Consider the following 22,577-nt stretch of genomic DNA (forward strand, 5'->3'; position numbering starts at 1 on the left):
CAAAATAAATAAAAACAAGTCTTCAGTAAATTCAGAACAACCTGTAGATGTATTGTTGATTTGAGGTCAGCCTTCCAACTGGATACAAAGTATCTTTGACCTCACTGTGACCTCGTGACTTGGAGCCAAAGTAAAGCCTTTATGACTGAGGCGAAATCAAATCCTACAGTGCATTATTTGTCAGTCCTGACTCGACTTTTATGCATGCCTCTTAAATCGACTGAGATCAAAGTCATTTGACCTCCATTCTGTCTTAAAGATGCCTCAGAGAAATCCCTTTGTCAGGATTAACTGCTGGATTCCTGCCAATCTTCACACTGTACAGAGTCACACGTGCTCTGTGGCTTCTCAGTATAAGCAGCGCACATTTAGCAGAAAAAGGTCGGAGAACATTAGACTTTTTGTAAAAACTAAATTAAAAATGTAGAACTTACCCTGACGAAGTCTCGGGAGGTTTTCTCCTTCCAGTCCGTCCCAAACACCCCGGAGAAGCTGCCTAGCGCTGCAAAGACAAAGAGGGATGTTAGAGGGAGCGCCTGGGCTTAGCATGGTATTATCTCTCTCTTTTCCCTTCTTCTTCAATTCCCCTTTGACAAATTATATTTAGGGGGTGCTAAGAAGACAGAACCTTTGATCCTAGAACAAAGAGGTGAGAGAGGGGAGGCGGCAAACTGGGAAAATATTTGGAGATTCATGCCCACAGAATAATTGCTCCTCTTTAGGGAAGCACAATTAAAATGAAAATGCTTTTTTACTAAACCAAGGTAAACAACCTCAGTCTTTTTATCTAAATGTTATAATGCTACTGTTCAGTATGTGAAGAGCTGAGGAACGTACAGTCATCGAAGACGCCGGCGTGTGCCAGAAGCAACGTGACCAGTTTGGGGTCCTTGTCCAGCTGCATGGCGTGCTTGCTCTCGTTGGAAAGCAGCGTGCAAACGTTAACGGCAAAGTCCACTTCATTGGGTAGGCCCGAAAGGAGAGACAGCACCAGTTTGTTGTAGTCACATGGTGGAACGAAGTCCGTAGACAGTCCATAGCTTTGGCGGAGATAGTCTGAAGGAAAAAAAACACAAAATGAGAATTAAATATCAGTGAGGTGGGAGAAATGTCACATACCTGCTTTCTATAGCAACCTCAAGCAAACAAATTCAGTTGAGGTTATACAAGTGCTGTACAGGTTACACAAAACATATTCTATACATAACAGTCACAGAGTCACAATAAACACACTAAAAATCATCTAAAGTAAATAAGGCTGTTTGCTCTTTGTTAAGTAAGGTGTCACCACCTTACTTAACAGATCCTGGATCCTGAAACTAATTGGAAGTCGGAGTGAGGAGGCCAGCGTAGGTGTGATGTGATCCGTTTCTCCCCGTCAAAACACGAGCTGCTGCAATTTAGTGCAGCCAGGCGACAAAATAACGAGCGATCAGAGCCAACATATGAAGAATGCCAAGAGGTAATAAAAGCATGAATTACTCTGTCAAAGTCTTATGGCAGGAGCTAGGCCTTCACCTCACTGAGGAGCTTTAGCTGCCTTATTCGCTGTAGTCATTTTTACACGTGCTCTGTAGCCCTGAACCTTTCCAGGAGAGAGTGGGAACAAGCGCTCAACACCTACACTGAAGCGTCTTTAACTCGCCAGCTTTGTGGTACAAATTCTGTGTGCTGATGTGACAGCAGTGCAGGTCACACAGCAGTGAAGCGGTGAGCACCGTGGCCTCAGAGTGTGGAGCCTGTATGACACCCTCCCCCTGCAGTCCAAAGACAGCCATGTTAAGATAAATAGTGACTGGCAATCTGTCTAGCTCACGACCCTGACTTTGACAAGCAGTTAAGATGACGGATGGGTGGATGGAGAACATGGCTGACAAAAACTAACGCCGTGTGCTACATTTTTACAAAAGGGTAAGTTCAGACTGTGTCGTGACATTTTTCAGAGTTCAAGTATGAGATCAGCTTCTGATTTAGCTGCGACGCTGTGAAGTAATGTCACTTGTGACATAAAAGAAGACACGGTGATAGTCACGACACGAGCGGGTGACAAGTGTGAAAGAAGCCAAAGTGTTAATTAGGAGGTTTAAAGTCAGGTAAGGTTCATCATGGGCCTCCTGTCAACAGCCATCAATGACTCTGCAGTGGGTTTGGAGTTTCATTTGAATTTAAATTATCAACAATGAAGCAGGACAGCACATTTTCAAAGTAATGACAACATCATGTAAATCTGAGCAGTGAGAAGGCGGCGGCCTTCAGCCGGTCCCTCAGAGGACTACATTTGCCTGCACACTTTCAGCAAGTTCAGCCCCTGTTTCCATTTCCTTTAACTGAAGTTTCAGCAAACGAAATGGGCACGAAGTTGTTTTTAGCTCAGATTAGTCTGATGTGTCTAGTCTCGACTTGTGAACACCCTTTAACTTTTAATTGCATCTGAATGTGAATCAGTTAGCCTCCATGATGAAGGTTTTATAATCAAAAGACTTGTAATCCCAACTGCTAGCTGTGTGGGGAAAACAAGGCCCGATTTCACTATTACTACTGAGAAGCTCTCCGGTGTGGAGGTACAATCATTTTGTAAGCAAAGACCTGAGATTCCTCCCTGTGCTACTGCCGGATTTTCTGCCATCCATCATTTTGTGTGCATAGGTGTCATTTCCCTCCCCCAAACAGTGGCTATTTCACTGTGGTGCAGGGTCTTTGTAGACTGCTGCCTCTGGAAACCAATCATAACAGAGAGAGAGAGGGGGGGGGGAGTCTTGCTGAGTGAATCTGATTTCCATGCTGAAAAGGTTTGTGAAGCCAAATGTAATTCAGCTGAGCTGCCATTATAGCAGCTACGGCTCTATTCAGAAGCTGCCTGCCTGAGCTTGTCCTCCAGCACCTGCAGCGAGCCGGCCGCCGAACAGAGGCGCAGAGGACTGATAGACATCGGCTCGTCTGATGGGTGCAGGCTTTATGAGCAGGAATGAATTAACAGTTGTCGCGCGCCTCGGAGACAACAGCGTAAAGAGAGGCTCGGTGAGAGGTTTCCAGAAAAGCTGTCAAATAATTACCGCTCACTATGCAGTATAGTTATATTTAAATTCAGGGCCTGTGATACAAATGGGCTTCATTTCTCAAAGATCTACCAGAGGCAGTGCACAAAAATCAGCCAGTATCCGCTCACTGCAGACACATCAGTGTCACTGTGAATAAAAGATACCTTCTTGCCATCAAGTATGTATGTAAGGGGTCTTCATGATCACACCAACGGGACGCTAATATCGGTCTTCATAAACAATTTTATGGTAGCTCCAGCTTCAGTAAGTGTTGCAATGATAACACGAGGGCCATCCCACTTGCGCCAAAGCTTTGCTGTCATGATGGAAACTGGCAGCCAACACCAGCCAATAGCAGCCTTGTTAATTGTTACTGGCCTAGCAGCGAATCAGAAGGTAGCGTCTAATCGGAATCTGTTGTGTCAAATCAGTTTTACAGCAGTTAAATGTTCAAAGATGGCGTGATTTCAAATGTTGGAGTTTACAACCAGCGTCAAAATGTTTAAATAAAAACTAAATTTTTTTTATTTCTTTACCTTCTTTTATCAGCTCATAAAAGAAGGTAAAGAAATGCACATTTACCATTTATTGCTACGACTCTTAAATAATATAGCCAAGATGACCCTGTGCCAAGCCTACAAGCATGCTAGCAACCTGTCAAAAGTCTCAACTTCAAGTTTTGCAAAGATGATTCCCAAAACGTTGAGGGCCAGACGTCAAACCAAAGAGTTTGGTGCATGGCAGCAAACATTCATGCCACCTTAAAAAGGCCTCATAGTTCCATATTATCCTAATAGAGCACATAGTTCTCACACTTAAAACTTACTTGTGATTCCTAAAGTTTCTAAAAGCAGAGCGCTTTAATCATGAGCCCCCTAGTCTGTGGAAACAGAGCTCATAGTTTGCATTTGGGCAACAGACGGTACTTTTACAGACTCTACGTTTTCTACTTTTCTTTTTAGGCTCAAAACTTTATTTTCATATAGCTTCTGTAAACCCAATTCTGAAAATGTTGGAACGATGTAAAAAATTTAAATAAAACCAATTAAATGACTTAAAAAGCTCATAAACCCATAAATGTTCTCACAATAGAACAAAGAAAACATGTTTAAACAGATGTTTTACCATTTAATGGGGAAAAAAGAATTCTAAGGCAGCAACAAAAGACTAGAAAACTAAGATATCCAAAAAAGACACAGCTGGACAAAGATTTTGCAACTATTTAGATTAACTGGCAGCAAGTCAGGTACATGCCTGGGTATAAAAAGAGCATCTTAGAGGCCCAGAGTTCCACTCATCTGCAAAAAACTGTCTATAAATTGTAGAACACTTGTGTTCCTTAACATAAAATTGCAAAGCCTTTGATCATCTCATCATCTACAGCACTACCAGATGCCTGTCATCTTTAGTCCCTCAAACAGACGTGACTCTGACATGGAAATCACCGCATGGGCTGTTTAATGCTGCAATTAACAGAGCAACAAACTGATGAATTCATTAATCTTCTGTAATCTATTTTCCTCTTAAATATACAACTTGTCAAATGTGTTGATGAAAATATTTTCCAATTCATTTGTAAGTTAAATGCTAATGTATTTATAGGCAAAACCTGAGAAATTAAGCCAACAATGAAGCCATGATGAAATTGGTGTTTGCAGCTCTAACTCTGTGGTGGTCAGGTTAATACCACCTTTGTGTGCTGCTTGAAGTTAGTTGAATGTACAGCTGCTGTTTCGACCTTTAATGGTGAAAACACGCTGAGAGAACCACAAGCATAAAAAGTGTGGGCGTCGAAAATAAAAGTCGCCGTAAAGCTACACAGAACTGTTACACTGTTACACATAATACTTACAATCACAAGCTTTAGGGAAAAAAAGCAGGAATAAAAGTGTTGTGCAACAAGTATTATGGGGGAGTAACTGTTTCTTTGGCTAGTGAATGAAGGTGGAAGGGGGAAAAAAAACAAAAAAAAACCCTTACAAGCCGCAGTTAAGTTCACCACCATTTGTCGTGTTTTCTGCCCCTCCATGGTCGTGTTTTGGAGTCAATTAGCTCAGCGAGCAGCGAGGAAAGAGCCTGCGACTGAAAGGCTGGAGACTCTAATCTAAAGTGAGGCAAAGGGAAAACCAACAAGTGCTTCCCTCTTCCCTTCATCAATAACTGTTTTCAGGACAGTCAATTACCTCTGAGAGCAGCCCAGCGGTCAGCTCTACAACGTTGTGAGGCTAATGGATATCTCACACTGTGTGTGTGAGCGCCGCCTGACAAAACAGACAAGAGGCCGGCCTTGGATGCATACGCAGAAACATTTTGTGTGAAATATAATGTGACTCTTCAGGGGCTGCTTTTTGTAAAGAAAGTGGCTGCATGCCTGGCTTTGAAAAATAATTAGTCAACGCTTAGGTGTGTGTAAGCAACTTCCAAGAAAATGAAAAAGGCACAGACAAATCACTGCACGCTTCGCAGGCTCAGCTCAAACACAGCAGCACTTAGCAAGGTGAAAACTGAATTAAATGAGTCACTGTGTAACAAAAGGGATTAAATGAAAAGTACAATAAAGCAGAGTCATGAATTGGACCAACAGCAGAGAGGCTCGACTATCCCACAGGTAGTTTACTTTAGTTATCCTGACACAAGACCAAAATGCAGATTTCTGCTAAAATAACGCACATTGGTCTCTTTGGTTTTACTCGTACACAGACCAATCATGCTTAGATTGCTAGTCAACCTCTAAAGGAAAAAAAACACTCATATTTTACAGTCTTTGAGCCTCTCATCATGCCATCTTTCTCAGCAACAAATTGATTAGCCATCACAGATCAACAGTGACCGGCTGGTAGATGTCATTAGGTTTGCAGATAGAGGTTAACAAGGCAGACGCCGACTGTCTGAAGAAGTAACTGAAAGACTGAGACTGAGCTACGCCTCAAGAGCAACCTGGCAGGCGAGCCGGTCCGTTCTCTCAATTGGACCAAAAACTACATAAGTCACCAAAAACACTCGTTAAGAACAGTTCACGCACCTGTGCAGCCAAGCCAAGCAAAGTCTATGTGTGGGGTAAACTGGGCTGACACCAATGTCTGGCTTTTCCCGGCAAAGAATAGACCTTCACTGAGTAACTACACGTAGCAGTAAAGAGACAACACAGGGCGTTTGCAATCCTGTAATATACTACAACCAACCCTGCCAGGAGAATCAGGACTGAGGGGGTTTCCTGTGTAGTATTTGGACTGCAGAGAGTATAAAGTCTTGATTATATGCAGTCGTCGACACCTGGTTATTCAATGGCTGAGCAGTCATTCCTACCATTCAAAGTCTGCTGCCATGGGTAGTTGAACTATAATGTAAATTATCCACAGTCAGGAAAACAACCAGACACAAGGTCATCTGCGTTAAGTCTGGCGATCACTGTAATTCTACATCAGACGGACCCAAGTGGATCCTGGTGGACTTGAGGTATAGTTGAGCCTTAACAGACCCAGTCTAAACAAAAACCCTGCATCTTAGCAGGTGGATCTGGCGTCTGTGTAAAGCACAAAGGCTGTGGATGAAGGGAGAGCTGACTGCCGAGAAACACACATAAGGATGCCCTACGCATGCTTAAAGGCTCAGACGTTTAAAACTAGAAAATTACAATTAGACGTTTTACAAAGGGCTGTATCACATGAGCTCATTAGTGTTTCTAACCTCCACAGTGGAACGAGGAAATGAAGCCTGCTTGATGCCAGAACATGAAAAGCTCACATGAATTTGTAACACACCACAGTGTGTTATCTAACACTATCGGAGACAAAGCTCTCCGATTCGTCACAATAAATTCAACTGATGAAAACAAAAATCCTAGAAACAAATGGCAGAGTCGTATTTCTGTGCATATGCTTAACCTGAGGGCTGATCAGCTCTGCATTTGTTGCACACACCCAGCGCTGATGAAGTGATGCGCTGCTGCAATCATGCCTGTGTGAGGACTGAGTGCTTGAGTTAGCCAAAGGGCAGAGACAGACCGAGACACAGACGGGATGAACTTCAGAGAAAATAACAAGTGAGAAAGAAAACGTATGCAAGCAGAAACTGGACACCTGTACGTGACACAGACGTGACAGAGAAACACAGTGATCACAGACAGGACTTTACCTGATACAATGTGTTGCTGGTAGTTATAAGAGTTGGGAATTGCACCGATTGGAAGAGAGGCTTTGGGATTCCCTGGCTGCGCTTCCTCGTCATCCTCGCCGAAGTGGTGGACTTTCTCATACTTCTCCAAGTATCTGTGCGGTGGGAAGAGACAGAGAGAGGGAAAAGAGGATAAGCAAACATCTAAGCTACTTCCTTTTCAAGGTGCAAGGTATGTTTTTTTTTAAATGCACACGGGCAGATTTTTGAGAGCACAGAAGGGCTGAAATCGATGTTTTAGAGTTTTAAGTTAGTTGTTGGCTGAAGCTGTTTTAACAATGAGGGCAAACAAAATTCCAGATTAGCTGGAAAATGCATTAGTCTGCGATTTTCTCTGTTTCCTTCAGCAGCGCCTGGTCATACTGAAGAAGCTACAAACACACTCAAAATGCCACTAACAGCTAAATGGGTTAAAGTATGCTATAAAGCAGAGGTGTCAGACATAAGGCCTGGGGGCCAGAGTCAGTCCGCTAAAGACTCCAATCTGGCCGACTGGACTGCTTTAGAAAATGTGAAGGAGAACTTTATTACTCTTAACTGCATTTTCATAAGTTATACTTCTTTTCCTGCTGACAAAGGCCTCCACCCATTCATGCTACAAAGTGAATGCGTAATGCAACAATTAAATGACAGAAAGTTCCTGTTTTTTCAGTATCCACTATAGAAATGTATGACTTTTACAGTAGTAAAAGATTACTACTACTACTACTACTACAGTAGTAGTAGTAGTAGTAGTAGTAGTAGTAATCTTGCTATTTTTTATTACAGGACAGTCTGTGCAATGAGCTAACAGAACTTTTTCAATAATGTTACACATTTATTTCTTACACTTTAAGCCCAAAGCATAATTTCTTTATCATGTCGAAAAGCAGAGATATCATTTTCTACTTCTTTTTCTGATATTTAAAAATACCTGAGGGATTAAATGTGTCGCTAAACTTCTTTACAGTGACAGAAAGGAGAGCTTACGCTGGTCCGGCCCGCATAAGATCAAAGAGGGTCCGATGTGTGCCACAGTGTAAAATCAGTCTGACATCCCAGCTCTAAAGCTTTAGGAAACAGAGGCAACGCAAAGACCATTTTCAATTTCAGCTTTTTCTAAATCCGGATCTCTGAGTCGGAGAACAAAAACAACAAATAACTTTTCTTCATACACACATTTCCTTCAGTGATACGGCTTTAAATAGCTCGGCGAGAAGAAGCCACAAAAACAAAAGAGTAGCCGTGATGGCAAAGACAGAAGTGGGAGTGAGTGGAGTTTTTTTTCTCCTCCTCTTACCTCATGTTATGTATTTTCGTTGTTTTTTCCTATCAGCCTATCTTTCTGACATGTCTCCCCAATGTGATGTTTGTGTAAAGTTGGTCAGAAAATTCCTTTGTGCATGCGCCATTAGCGTGCTGCCTGCTGTAACCCTAATTTCCTTCGGGATTAATAAAGTATTCTGATTCTGAAAGAGCACAACTGGCAATGATTTGATTATATAATAAAAAAAGAAGAAAAGAAAAACCCCAACACAAACAATGCCCTGTGATAATCACACACTCTTGCATGGTGAAAAGTCCACTCTTGAATTTTCAGATAGTGTTAAACATGTGCAACTATGCCCGATAAAAAAACGAACAAACAAACAGTAAAACTAAAAGGAATGAAAGAAAATAACACTGTTTGTAGTTACTTCTCATAGTTGCGTTGGAGTAGGTTTATATTGTAAAGTGCCAACACTGAAGTACTACCATCCTTAAAGACACAGCTACTAGACGATATAGCCGACCGCATCCACAGTAATCTCTCACTGAGCAAAAAGCCACTGATTGGAAGAAGAAGAACCCACAAGCATAGGAGAAACTACACATGGAAGACAGCAACTAGTGTGGCTGCCGACACGGATCTGAACAGACTGGCTGATAAGAAGAGAGTCGGGTACGGAAGCACTTTGCGTTTGAAGCGGATAACCACTGGCTGATAACTGATTCTCAAATGATAACATGCAAATGATGCAATCATCCTTTTCAGACCACATGAGAAAATGCTTCAAATTTAGTAAAGCACCTAAAAGATCTCACAGAACTCAAGGTGAATGAGTTTCAGTTTGTATTAACATTATTCTCATGTCATCCTTAAACACACTTTAGCATTTTGTTGACATTCCTGCTGTGAAGTCAGCCGTGACCCCCTGTGTTTACAATGGCTAACGTAAGATAAATGCTTAAAGCTAATGTACTGTAACTAACATTACACCTTGTAGTCACATCAGTAAGCTACTCAGCAACCATCCTAGCATTTCAGTCTGTGTCCTGTCAGCAAAACATATTCTTAACATTTCCTGTTACTTTAATTTACAGATGAATGCTTTTATGTCCATTTTTGTGATTTATTTAGGCTAATAAGTCTAGCAGGTGGAGGGGATTTAGGGCAGTGTGTCAGATCCAGTTAATCTAGAGCTAAAGCAGAGTCTCTTTGAGAAATGCCCACATCGTTTCTGCAGACTCTCCTTGCTGCTGTTATGCATGTTGCAGACAGACGATTCACAGCTGGTCCAGCTGAAGAACTAAAAATGCATGGGTTGAGTGTCACTGCGTCTCCTACTAGGATGAGAAAACGTTGATGTGATCGACTCTGGACGTCTCTGTGGGAAATGTGTTACAATAAACTATTTGGGAGATACTAGAGTGAAGTAACTACATGAATACTGGGCCATAAGGGAAATATGTCAATTAACGTAGCACATTTCAAATTACAAGCAGAGTTGAAGAATGAGACGATGGAAGTAAGATCAACACCTGCTTTCACTGGAAACAACAAAAATTTATATAAATAATGTGCTCAAATTAAACTCAAAGCAATACAAGTAAAAGGAAAACAAAAAAACCAAAACAAACGCAACTAAAATTTCCGCAATGAATGCGACCTGTACACAAAAATGCCCTGAGGCCTTTGGGGTCACTTTACTGCTTTACTTTATTAAAACTATGTTATGTTACAGCATTACCTGCTGGTGTTATTATGAGGAGTGCTTTGTGTCATCAAAAGGAAACGCCCCTTTGCAATTAAACTCCCTCGAGGGTGTGCAGCCTACTACCCATTTACCTTTGAGTGATCTGACTTTACCTCATTGCATAACAAGGTGATATAGGCAGTATTTCCTCTAACGTAAAATTAGGACCGAGTTTGTTTGTTCCCTGAGTGTGGCAGCTAAAAGCAAATGTCTGCAACACCAGCATCACAAACAGGCCAACACGGTAGTGCTGCGGCCCTCAAACCGGTTCTTTAAAATGTGAAGTCAAGCTCCTTACTGTGTGACTTATCACCCTGGCACCGAATCATGCAAATACTCAACTAGCTCCCAGCTCGCCAAAGGAAAAGGCAACACAATAAACACACCAGATTTCTTCCCCCCCACAAAAATGCAAGAGTTCATGTTCACTCCTAAACTGCCCTGCAATCACTAGAACTGCAGAAACAAAGCAGGGAATGAAAGGAGCTAAACATCCTTTTATGGGCTCTAAAGTCTTAAGTAAAGAATGACGTACAATGGAAATAAGCACACAAAAAGAAAGTACAGTCTTTGCATAACATGCACACCTCTCACAGTCATATAAAGGGGGGCTTTGCATGCTTTCTTAAATTTTAAATGCCACACTTTCCATGCACCTGAACTGCCGGTTTTTAGGCAACTTTGATTTCAAATGAATGAGCTACATCCACATTTTCCTCACTTTTACCTGCTAAAAATCTAAGGTAGAAGCAGCTGCAAGCCGACATCCAGCAAATTCCCTCTCATTCTTGGGAACTTCTCACTCAACTTGCATGGAAAAGAAAAACGTTCTGAATGAGCATGTAACTGCAGATTCAGACTTTCTTACATATCATAAATACCTCGTAAAAATGTGCACAAACTGCACACACACACAAAGTAAAATACCTTAGTATTACCAGTGTGGCAAGCCCAGCTTGTGTGGCTGTGAGTCACCGAGCGAGTGCTGTTTCTGAATTAGGCTCTGCTAGTTCATCGTGGCCGAGGTAATCCCCCGTTCGCTGGCTGCCGGGTGACACGCTGGACTATAAATACACTCAAGCCTTCATTTGCAGAGAGAGAGAGAGAAAGTGAGGGAGGGAGGAAGAGCAGGAGAGCGATAGGGCCTACTCCCGACTGCAGCGTCATCAACCGCTGTCTGAGTACAAGCATGAAGAAAGAAAAGGAAAAGAAAAAAAAAAAAAAAAAAAAAAAGAGGCTGTGGGTAAAAAAAAAAAAAAAAAAAAAAAAAGGGGGGGGGGGGGGGGGGGGCATGGAAAGAGGGGAGAGGAATCGGCTGCAGATGCTTGTGCCTTCACATCCTCTTTTTCCCCACCCTCATGCGCGCATTTTGAGAGAAACATCAGTCCCCTGCAGCTTCAGTAGCACGCGACCACCAGGCAGCACAAACCGCCGTGGATTGCCTCAATATTACTACAACCGTTTAGGGAAGTGTGTGCATGTTTGTTTTGTTGTTGTCACAGAGCGCCTATTTTCCCTCCAAAATAAATGGGCTGAGCACGCCGGCATGGGGGAAACTCGCAAAGCGCGAGCAGTGATGAGCAGACGCCGGCGCAGACAGCTACTGTCATTAGCGCGGCGTTATTTACGGACATCTGGATCAGGGATTGGGCACTCTAGTCTTCAGTTACTCTCAACTACCCAAATGCCCCCAGTGCGTGTCAGTGTATGAGAGTGGACTGCCCCCTGCTGGACGAGGACGCTGAGATTACAAACACACACAAAGTGAAAGTTTCTGCAGAGAAATGTTTGCTGGGGTTTAATGGAGTTGGCTGCCCAGCGCAGGCTGAGGGTGGTTTACTTTGTCAATAATCGCGGGAGCGATTATGGAGGTCACTGAGCCAACTGAGAGTGGGATCACTGACAGCACTAACCATTTGTTCAACTTAAAGCCAGTACAGAGCATGCATGTCAACTGACTCATGATGATGCAAAATGGCTTAAAGAAGACCAATCTTTTCCTCACTTTCTAACATACACATAGCGTATATAAAAAGGGTGGAGACACCTTAAAAAAAAATTGCCAAAATTTCAAGTATTGATGTCAGCACACTTTTTCTCCTTTTGGCACTGAAAAATGTCAGTAAGCGCAGAAATCCTCATATGGTCATTTCATGCACTGCTTTGTTTACGAGTGGTGGACAGTCAGAAGAAAGCTGCCTTAAAAGCAGAGCAGCTAAAGCAGAGGAGATATATCGATGCCCAGTATGAGACATAAAGATTATTTTGAACTGTGAGTCATGCAAAGCCACTCCTGTAGAATCCACTAATAAAAATATGGCATTGAGAATGAAAAGCGCCACATTGGCACTGTGCTGAATGGAACCAACGCTAACTCGTCAAGGAAAAGTGTGACCCGAGTGTCTCCATCTTTTTTGGAAAATCCTGACATGAGCTGTTAAAGGGTCCTTTCCGCTGAAAAGGATGCCTCGGCTACGTCGGACTTTGCGATGATAGCTTTTCACCACGCAGGCACATCATTGCCTTGAAAATGGAGATGGTGACCACTCGCACATTTTGTCTAAAACCAGTTATTTTGTAACACTATAAATAGTAGGATGAATCACTGGTATGGCTGTATATTCAGAACTAGGGCTGCCACGATTAGTCGACTAGTCACGATTACGTCGACGACTAATTTAATAGTCGACGCGTCGTTTGAAGATTTGTAAGATCCCAGAAGACGCAGGAATAAGTAGTAGGATTTAAGAGTGTAATAACGGACTGAAACAGAAGATGGCAGCACTGCATGTACAAGGATGCCAGCTGCCGTTAAACCCCGAAGAAGAAGAAACTGTGTCCCAGAATTCATAGCGCAGCCCTGCTCAGTTTCCAACAATGGCGGCAGCTAGTTAGTTTTAATGTTACTCTTATTATTCTTTCTGGGTCACAAAATAAACATTTAACATATTTTCAGACGAGAATGTAGCTGTGTAAACGTCAAACATCTGCTCAGTTTATCAAGACACCACATATTTTCAAAAGCACTCCGACGTTTTCGGAGACGTCTGTTACCCACTAGCTTGTTAGCTAGCCGAGGTTACAGGCTCACTAGAGCCGGTGAGAACACCGGACTCCCGGCAAATCGTTTTCAAACCCACCCCGTCTTTCGCTACTCAGGTTAAATATATATAAGTCACTTAGAGAACTTAAAAATGTTATTGTTTGGCTTTTTTCAGTATTTTATTTGTTCCTGAGTAAATCGGTTTGGCTGAGATTAAAGTTATAGTTTTTACACAGCTTAATAAACGTCAAGTAGACAACTGATTATCAGAAGTGTGAGATGCTCGAGAATATACTCAGGTGTCCTGTTATATTTTAGATAGCAAGGAACAGACGTCTGAGTTTACTAAACTCCACCGAAACAATCTGCAAACTTCATTAAAATTTAATAAACTATCATCTTGTCTTTATTTTTAGTTAGCACATACCTTAAACACTTAAAGCTGTAAGCTAATGATAGTTATATAAGAGCAGATGCATGCTGGTGCAATAAGCTGTATGTTTTACGTTCAATGGATGCATGATCTGATTAGTCGACTAATCGCAAAAATAATCGGTGACTAGTCGACTATCAAAATAATCGTTTGTGGCAGCCCTATTCAGAACATGCTAAAGTGTGATCCATCCAAACTGTAGCTGTGATTGGTTTTGTGGGTTTCACTATTGCCCCGACAAGAAGAAATCAAAAAGTATTTATATTTTTTTCCCCAAAACAATCACCCTAATTTCATTACTAAGGACATTTGTTTATATAATAAATGTAAAAGCTGCAATATTACACTGAGGGATTTTCTAGGCTGTTAACTGTCTGGCTGATAAAATTGGAGGGAAAACAAAAATCTGCCTAAGTGGTTAGTCTGAATGTGAGAAAACAGTTCAAACTGAGCACAGTCTAATGGATGAGGTTAGAGACAGTCTGTGCAAATATTGTGTGTGCATTTAAGAGTAATTTGAAACGGTCAATTACATTCTTCAGTAAACCAGTCGTATTTTAAATGCAGTTCATACATGTGGCACTTTAGGCTGTGCATAACACAATGACACGTGTTTACTATGTGTGGCCAACGCGATCAGAACGACAAGAGTCATTTAAAATAAATAAATTAAAACCTTCCCAAAAGCAGACACATTTTCTCATTTGGCTCCGAAGTTATCTGCTTTCATTTCTTCATCACATCCCATCTGCCTTCACGGGTCCCGAATGCAGCAACGAGACCCTTTTAGACACTTAAGGGGGATCCACACAGCAAGCGCGGGGCAAGTGGGACCAGCGAGTGGGCTGGTCGCTAACTGACCCATCAGGTTCTGGTTGACAAGGTAACCCTACTAATATGGCAATCATTATTTTCCTTCACTCTTATTGGTAGATGCTTGGATCACTTGTGTCAAAGCTGTGGAAAGCTTAATCTGGGAGGCACGCCTGCAGAATAATGACTTTGGTCAGACAGACAGGTATCTGTAGGTGACACTTTGGAATCATCGGTTAACTCAAGCTGTACACTGACTCATACTTCTAGGGGCCGACAAGCAACATGCAGTTTACCTGTATGGTCGACTAGTGGCCCACATTCCTAAAACACAACATGCTAAAAAAATTATTGAAGTCAGTGTTACTTCAGCTTACTGGGAGCGTGCTCAGCTTTAGGTTGCCAACTGGCTCTCTTGTAATTTGCCTCCCCCACCCCTCCTCACTCAGACCATCAGTCTATAGATCTTCTCTGCACAAGGTGCTTTGACTGCTCACGACTTTGAAGCCACATCTATTAATGATGGCTCAGTTCACTTCAGTAAGATGTGACGGTTAACCTGCATGCCACCTTCCCTCAATTTGAATGCAGCCATCAGTGATATGCCTGTGCCTCCCCAGGTCAAAGTCTCCTGTGAGAAGGCCTATGAAAACAATAACACTTGTATGGGCTTATAAAGTGTTTCTCACTAGTGCTTGCTTTAATTGTCTATATAGCATGTACATAATCTTATCATGGGTGTCTTCCAGCACTAGAACATTAGAGATTTACTCTTTAGAGAGTTTACTCTTTTAAGACACGGGTTGCTATTAACTTGGGATTGACTAAAATACAGAGAATAAACTCCAGTTAAAAGCAAACCGCAAGCTAAGTCATGCAGTTCTGCTAAAGAGCTTAAGAAAATGGTAAAGTCTGGTTGTGGCTCTGCCAAATACATCTGACTGTTAGCAAGGAAACTGAGAGAAGGAGATTAGGCTATCAGTGGTGGCCAACACTGCTGGAGGGCAGGTCAAATTACAGACAGACCCAAAAAAAAAAAAAAAAAAAAAAAAAAAAACGGTCCCAAGAGCCTTCAGATGTTATCTGTGATAGAGGGTTTGCTCTTGTATTGTGCAACATCTTCTACTAATGCGTATAAAACCACAGGAGGCGGCACTGATCCACATGCCTCTCTCGATAACTCATCTTCATTTAGGCCACCCTGAGCAGCAGCTAGGATGGAGCAGGAGGAATACAAAGAGAGCTAATGCAAGCCAGATCAAACGCCACTTCATCCAGATGTTTCAGGAGAACTTACAGGAGGCTGTGCAGCATGGCACAGGAAGCAGAGTGGCACCAAACAGCCATCACGGTGCATGGCATAATCTGATAAAAAGGTGTGAAAATTAACACCTGCTAGAAAAATATGTGTGCAGTCCAAAAGCTGGGCAATAGTTCAATGTTATGTTTTCATTGGTTTGTTGCCTTCTAGAAACAGGAATATCACGTGTGTAAAGCTGAAGACCTGATGTTTAACGAACTGCACAGGTATGTGTCGTTAGCGGTGATTCCACACTTTATCTGGAAGATCCGTGTAGAATGTGTAACAGCTGATTTATTGGACATTTATCAACTCGTTTGTTTTTACCATTAACCATTACTCTAAGACCAGAATCAGCCCTTAACTGCTTCCCCAAAGAGGATTTCGCCCTATACCGGACATACTCCAGCTCCACCAGCACTGAAAAGCCATTCTAACCAGAACCTGCAGCAGGTGGAGAACTGGTTCATGTGTCATGCTCACCAAAGCTACAATAGCAGAGGAAGAGTCCATACATGGCTACAAATAAAAGCAAACAAACAAAAAAAACAGGTGTGACTTCATATTTAATTTGAGAATGCATGCATGTCTCCTGTTGCAGTGCACATGCACTCAAATGCAACCTACCATAAATAACACATCAATCTAAACCGATTGCCACCATAGACAGTACAAAAGATTGATGTAGCTTTTGGGTCTGAAAAGCAAAGTCAAGGTACAGGTGCCTTAGACATACATCCTTTCAGTGCACACCAGGGGGTGATTCCCAGGGTGGGCGGGGAAGACTAACCAGAACATAAAGTCCATGTTGTGAATTTTGCTCATTTTAAGATTCAGAAAACGTGTGACCGACAACTCATTAATCAATGAGTTTTAGTCATATCCATTCCTACTCGTCACATCTAGTCTGAAAACACCAACACGGCAGCGGTGAAAGTATCCCAAACCAAAAGCAATGTCTATATTTCATTCTTCGACTGCAACGTAGATCTATTAACAGATGTTATCCCTGAAAGTTGCAGTTACTTCAAAAGGTTTCGGTCTCTTTGGGCAAAGCATGGTTCACTATGCAGACAGAGTAACAGGACACAAGATCCCCAAGGCTGATACGATTCTATTCATTTGACACTGTCTCCTAAGAACATACATTCAAATAAGCATAAATTTGCATTAATCATAACCCACTAGCAGTGATGTCACGCTCACATGAGTGTACCACCTTCTAATTGTAAGGGTCTAAAAGAAGGGTCACAAGGCAGAAACGGTTGAGAAATGCACAGCTAACAGAAGAGGACTTGATGTGAAACATCCTACTATTGAGTGAAATGAATAAACCCATGAGCGGGATTGCACCTGCTTCTCCGTCTTGCTGTTAGCTTTTAAAGAGTGGTCTGCACAAGAAGCACCCTGCTGAACTCTGGAGACAGATCGCTTAGTGTTGGCTGATTCAGCATCAAGCAGTATACACAAAGACCTGTTTCTGTTTGTCTAACCACAGTATTGAAGAAAAAAAAAAAAAAAGCAAACTCATAAGCATAGCATGAGTCAAAAGGTGAATCCAATTTGAAACACTCATGAATGAACGTGTCAACAGATCACTGTCACGTGTGCTCATCAAATCAGACTTATGATTTCAAAATAAATGCATTTGGATAAGTAAATATAACACAAGGGGCTTTCTGAAAACTCTCCCCGTTTAACAGTTTAAATGTGTTACTGAAAGCCAGAATAAGCCATAAGTACAAAATAAAACAACTGATGAATTGTCCATTTGAGCCTTTGCAGAAGCTGGAGTGAATGTTCCTTGATGTCAGGCTCAAGGGCCCTATTTCCTCCCAATGGGGTTGCAGCAGCGAGGGCAAACAAAGGTTAAAGCGGGGTATCCGTCACCTGACTTGGTTTCTAGGTACAGCACGCCTCAGTTTGGGAACAAAAAGTAGTCGAAGACTAAAGCTATTTCAAAACACTCTTCATTCACTCTCAAATTACAGAGTTTGCCTGAACAAACTGCATGATGGTGTATTAGTGGGAACAACAAAAAAAAAAAAAAAAAACAAGGTTGTGAAGGTTCAAAGTTTGCTCCAAACCACTTCCAAATAATATGAAACTACTAATGGAAGAGAAAACCGTGGGAGATGTGAAATTGTGTTGACTGAGAATCACTTGAATCGTTGCAGCCATGGGAAAAAGTGGAAGCAGTGTTGAGTAACTGGAGGCCAATCCAGCAAAATTCAGGGTAGAGTACATATAGATATGTCAAATTATAGAAGGGGGAAAAAGGTAGCAGGCTGACAGGAACAGATTTGGAGGGGAAACGTATAAACTGGCTGCAGTGATGTAGCAGACTGTCCTATTATCTCCCCAAACTCCTTAAATCCCTTTAAATTTTCACACTTTTTCATGTTGTGTACAAGTCCTGGCCATATTCAATATATTATTTAATACTCTCCTTCACCGCCCACCCTTGGACAACATCCTTCTGTATGTCTGACTGACTGATCAGGGATTTTCTTAATGTCACACCTCTTATTTACATATGTATCTTGTGCCCCGACACTGCCAGTAAACGAGGCCGAAAATGGAGCTGCGTCTTGACTGCGCCCTCAGAGTGTCAGAGTGATCTGAAGCTGGCGCTTTGATCCAGACGCGAATCCGTCCACCCCTGAAGTTGAAATGAAATCAGCGCCATTGGTGAGGATTGATGTCAAAGCAGCGCTCACAACACGTTGAAAACAAGTTGGAAAAATGTTTCTGGCACGCGTCGCTCACTTATTACAGTGACATTCAGATATCAAATAGATGGCAGTGGGAGCTGGCACTGAACTTCAGCGCTGCTTATTACTCTGCGCTGAGTGGGAAGCGCTGACCAGAGAGGGGGGCCACATCGTGATCGTCCCATTCATTCAGAGAAAAGAAGTCAGGGCAACAGGCGGCGCGATCCTGGTGAAGATTTTCAGAGCTGTACTTTTCTACCTGGGAACTCTTGGAAAATAATTCAGAGTGGATAAAATAAATAAGGAATGAACACTTTAAGATGGGCCTGTTTAAGATAGCAGACTAAAAAAAAACAAAAACAAAAAAAACCCAAAAAACTAAACTGCACCCAACCTGACAATGCCCTTAATAATCACTTATAAAACACAAACTGTTGCCTGTGTGTTCACAATAGTTAAAGGAGCAAACATTGCTCACAAACTGCCAGGCTGTCAGTGGTTACAGCTGGTCATTCAACTGGATAATCAAGGTTAACTGATATTAGCAAACATCCACCCAGCTCAAGTGTCCTTGAGAGAGAGACACTGAATCAGACACTGAATCTGAACCCTGTGTACCTGCCTATGACCTCTGAACCCCCCGCGAGACAGCCAAAGAGAAATTTCTTCCACAGCGTTTACAACATTCGCCCACTTTTTGCCAGGCAAAAGTAAAGGGGGGGGGGGGACAGCATGCAGGGACGAGAGAATAGTCTCTTCATTATCAGCGGCAGTTGAAGCAAGACAAGCCCTCGCTGCCCGCTGCCTCTGACATCCACTACACCGAGCCGCCTCAGATAAACTTTAGAAAGCAGCTCCGAAGGCTCTCGTGACACAAGAGCGCGGCAGCTGTAAGCGAGGCCTCCTTTCCTCTATGTCTCATCTTCCTTCCCAATATTATAGGCAATAATTACAGTGACTAAGCTCAGCGAGACAGGTGAAAGAGTCTCAGATGGCCGTAACGTTTATTTATATCGTTTTCTGACTCAAGTTTGCATCTGGTATTTATGAATGTGGTGTTGACATAAAATAACAGCTGCATTTATTGCTCAAATTGTCCACGCAAAGCAAACTTAAAGAAATTCAAAAGCTGTTTAATACTAAACCTGTTAGACACAGGCAAAAAAAGAAAAAAAAGGGGGGGGATTCTTATGTCTGTTAAGTTTTACTTAGGCTGTGAGGATATCTGCATAAATCCCAGCACAGAAAACCAAACAACTTTGCACTGCAGCTACTCGCACTGTAGTAGGAGGAGGACTAGAGACGACTAACTGCTGTCTTGTCAGAGGTCAGGGCTTCCTAGTGGACCATTGCACCAAATCACATGATCATTTGCTTGAGAAAAGCTGTCTTGTAACGCATTCTGCCATTAACACTGATATGTAGCAGGTTAATACTTTGTAACCAAGGTGGTATTAAGACTTTGACCAATTCTAACTGCATCCATAACTGTGGGTAATCTGTGAACTAGCAGCAGATAACTTGTTGACATAGAAACTTGCAAAATATCCACGAGCGGATTACAAGTGTTTCACTGCAGGTGTGATCCCTCGTAGGCAGGTGCTGGTGAGGGGAACAATCGTTGCATGCATGAGGAAAGGAGTACAGCGAAAGAGGCCAGCACCAAAACCACAAATGCCAGCTGTTGGAGAAGGCAGACTCTCATCATGACAGATAACTTGGGTTAAGAGTTTTGGAGGGGGGCTGTGTGAAATGCACATCAGAGCCCACAGATCTGCTCAGTGGTGCATCAAAACCAAATGTCCTCTCCTGGCTACAACATTTTCACCAGTTTGACATACAAAAATCCTGCTTTAAACAGTGCTCCAAAAAAAAAAACAACAAAAAAAAAACAAAGCTATGATCCACACTTGACAGCCTTCACGTTTCAGACTGGTGTTCTTATCTAGCCCTGCCACAGCAAACGTACACAATAGAAACTTAAGCTGCCTGACACAATGTTGTCCTAGTGCAGCTTCCCAGCAGAGAGGCGCAGAGAGGGCTGGATCCTGCATGCTGACTCCATCTCTACATTTGTAAACACTTCCCACATGCTACCTGAGAGGACAAGAGCTGCATGCTCCGTGCCACTTACCGAAGGTAGTACTGTTTTAAAGCGAATGCAGCGTTGGAACAACTCCTCGGAAAGTTAAACTCCTCTCCAAGTTCAATCCATTGGTTTTTGTCAGATACCTGAAAAGAAGAAATGAGTTCGTTAAGAGATGAAAAACACCGGCGAACCACAAACAAAAAAGAGCGGTTACACCGACAGCAAGCCATCTGGTCTGCCACAGGTTCCCCCAGCAAAAAAAAATAAATGAGGCAGCACTAGAATCATTAATCAATAACTTTTGGAAACTGCTCTAAAATATTTTAGGAGGAGGGAAAAAAACCAGAGTGTTTAGTATAAAATTATTATTTTTATAAGTTTAGCCTCACATGTGTTTATTAGCCGTGCTTATTTACAATTGAGTACAATAGGTACAACTGCCTGACTCCCTTTAGGTCATTATCGTTACTGTTCAGGCTAGTTAGCACTGTAGCTAACGAGCTAACTTGACTTTCCTCATTTTTGGCGTTAAAACCTAGCGGGGCTAAACTCCAGCAAACTGCCCCCGGCGGTAAACAAATGCTTTAGCTTGAGGCGACCCGTTTGAATTAGGAGTGGGCTTTTGGTAGCGTTTACTGTATGCACTGCATGGGCCTGTGAGGCCTACATTTTGTCATCAGCCATGAAGCCGAAGAAAGATGGCTATGGCGAGAAAGAAAATTCAGGCTTCCCCCCCTCCCGGGTGAAAACTACCGGTAAAACCCCGGGCGAGACGCCGCGACCTAAGCGGTGTTTTCCTAGGCCGGGCTCCGAGCCGATAATCGATGTTAAACGTGCCCGCTAATTTTGAGTCGCTCCAACTGCACTCTGACTCGGAGCGGTTGTACTCTCAATTCAAACCACACACAACAACACAAGCCACCACATTACATAGAGATACATGGCAAACTAGCACAAGGCCAACACCGACCCACTAACGCGGTTCTGGAAGCTTACACTTGTCCTGTGTTACCCATACGGAGTTGTGGAGTGGTCCACCGGGAAGTCCACGGAAGGCAGAGTGTGGAGAAAATAACACTTTTAGTTCGCACTCACCTTAGCAAAGCCACCTAAAGAGACGACTCTGATATAGAGAGCATTCAGATCCAGCTCTTTCCCACCCACGATAGGAATCTTCTTGAACGGCGATCTGTTGAGAAAACACAAGAAATAAATCCACATTTGTTTAAATAACACTTCTGGCAAACTCGCCGCTGCATGCAATGGTGATTTAAAGTTATATTTCTTGGAAATAAAGACGCCCCAATCTCACCCTCTGCTTTGGTGAAATTGCCGCAGCTCGTCCAGGAAAGCCTGTCCTTTCCTTCGCTGATCTAGTAGATTTTTCCCCGTCGAATTTGCCATTGTTTTTGCATGCAAAAACGGTTATACCCCACTTCAGTCGCTTCTTAAGACACCAAGGATCCCATACTCCGCCGGCGCTCAGTCATTCGCCAAGCTGAGTGTTTAAAAAAGTTAAAGAAATAGCTGATAGCAAGAAGAGCGGCAGCTCGCTAATAAAGACTGATGCACACAGAAAGCAAGCCCGATTCAAGCCCGTACTAAGTTCCAGCGAACAGTCGCAAATACGACCGATTTACCGGCAGGTTAGAAACGCCATGGCAGAAGGTGTTGAATTAATGCTTTTGGTCGCGGTTGTATTCGTTTGGAGTGGTTTGACAGTGTGTTACGGACGCAGCTCCGAGGCTATCGCACACACTGTAGAGCGGCAGAGGGATCCAGTTCTCAGACAAAAAGATGTGAAGGCCGCGGAGGCCGGCCTACCATGCGTGCAGCGACCTCTATGCCCGAAAGAGGAACTGCACCGTCCAGAACCGAGCGACCGCTGGAACAATAGAGACTGTTTTCTTTTTTAGGGACCGTCTGCCCTCTTCCCTCCGTGTGGAAAACGGGTCAGGAGGTACTTGGAAATGTCCCG

The 22,577-nt window shown here is 42.7% G+C and overlaps 1 protein-coding gene across 1 annotated transcript in view; it reads right to left on the reverse strand.

The window, feature by feature from the left end:
* arid2 (AT-rich interactive domain 2) overlaps positions 1–22,507 on the reverse strand; it is a 38,272-nt gene extending 15,765 nt beyond the window's left edge. Inside the window, exons 1-6 of the mRNA XM_084909649.1 lie at positions 21,912–22,507; positions 21,695–21,788; positions 20,645–20,742; positions 7,173–7,306; positions 838–1,056; positions 435–502 (exon numbers count right to left, since the gene is read on the reverse strand). Coding sequence (XP_084765775.1) covers positions 435–502; positions 838–1,056; positions 7,173–7,306; positions 20,645–20,742; positions 21,695–21,788; positions 21,912–22,003 — 705 coding nt within the window. The 5' untranslated portion in view covers positions 22,004–22,507. The remainder of the gene's footprint in view (positions 1–434; positions 503–837; positions 1,057–7,172; positions 7,307–20,644; positions 20,743–21,694; positions 21,789–21,911) is intronic.
* Between the last annotated feature and the right edge of the window lie 70 nt (positions 22,508–22,577).

Source organism: Perissodus microlepis, chromosome 17 (genome assembly GCF_051167445.1).
Source record: "Perissodus microlepis isolate ML-2025 ecotype Zambia chromosome 17, ASM5116744v1, whole genome shotgun sequence".
NCBI classification, from domain to species: Eukaryota; Metazoa; Chordata; class Actinopteri; order Cichliformes; family Cichlidae; genus Perissodus; species Perissodus microlepis.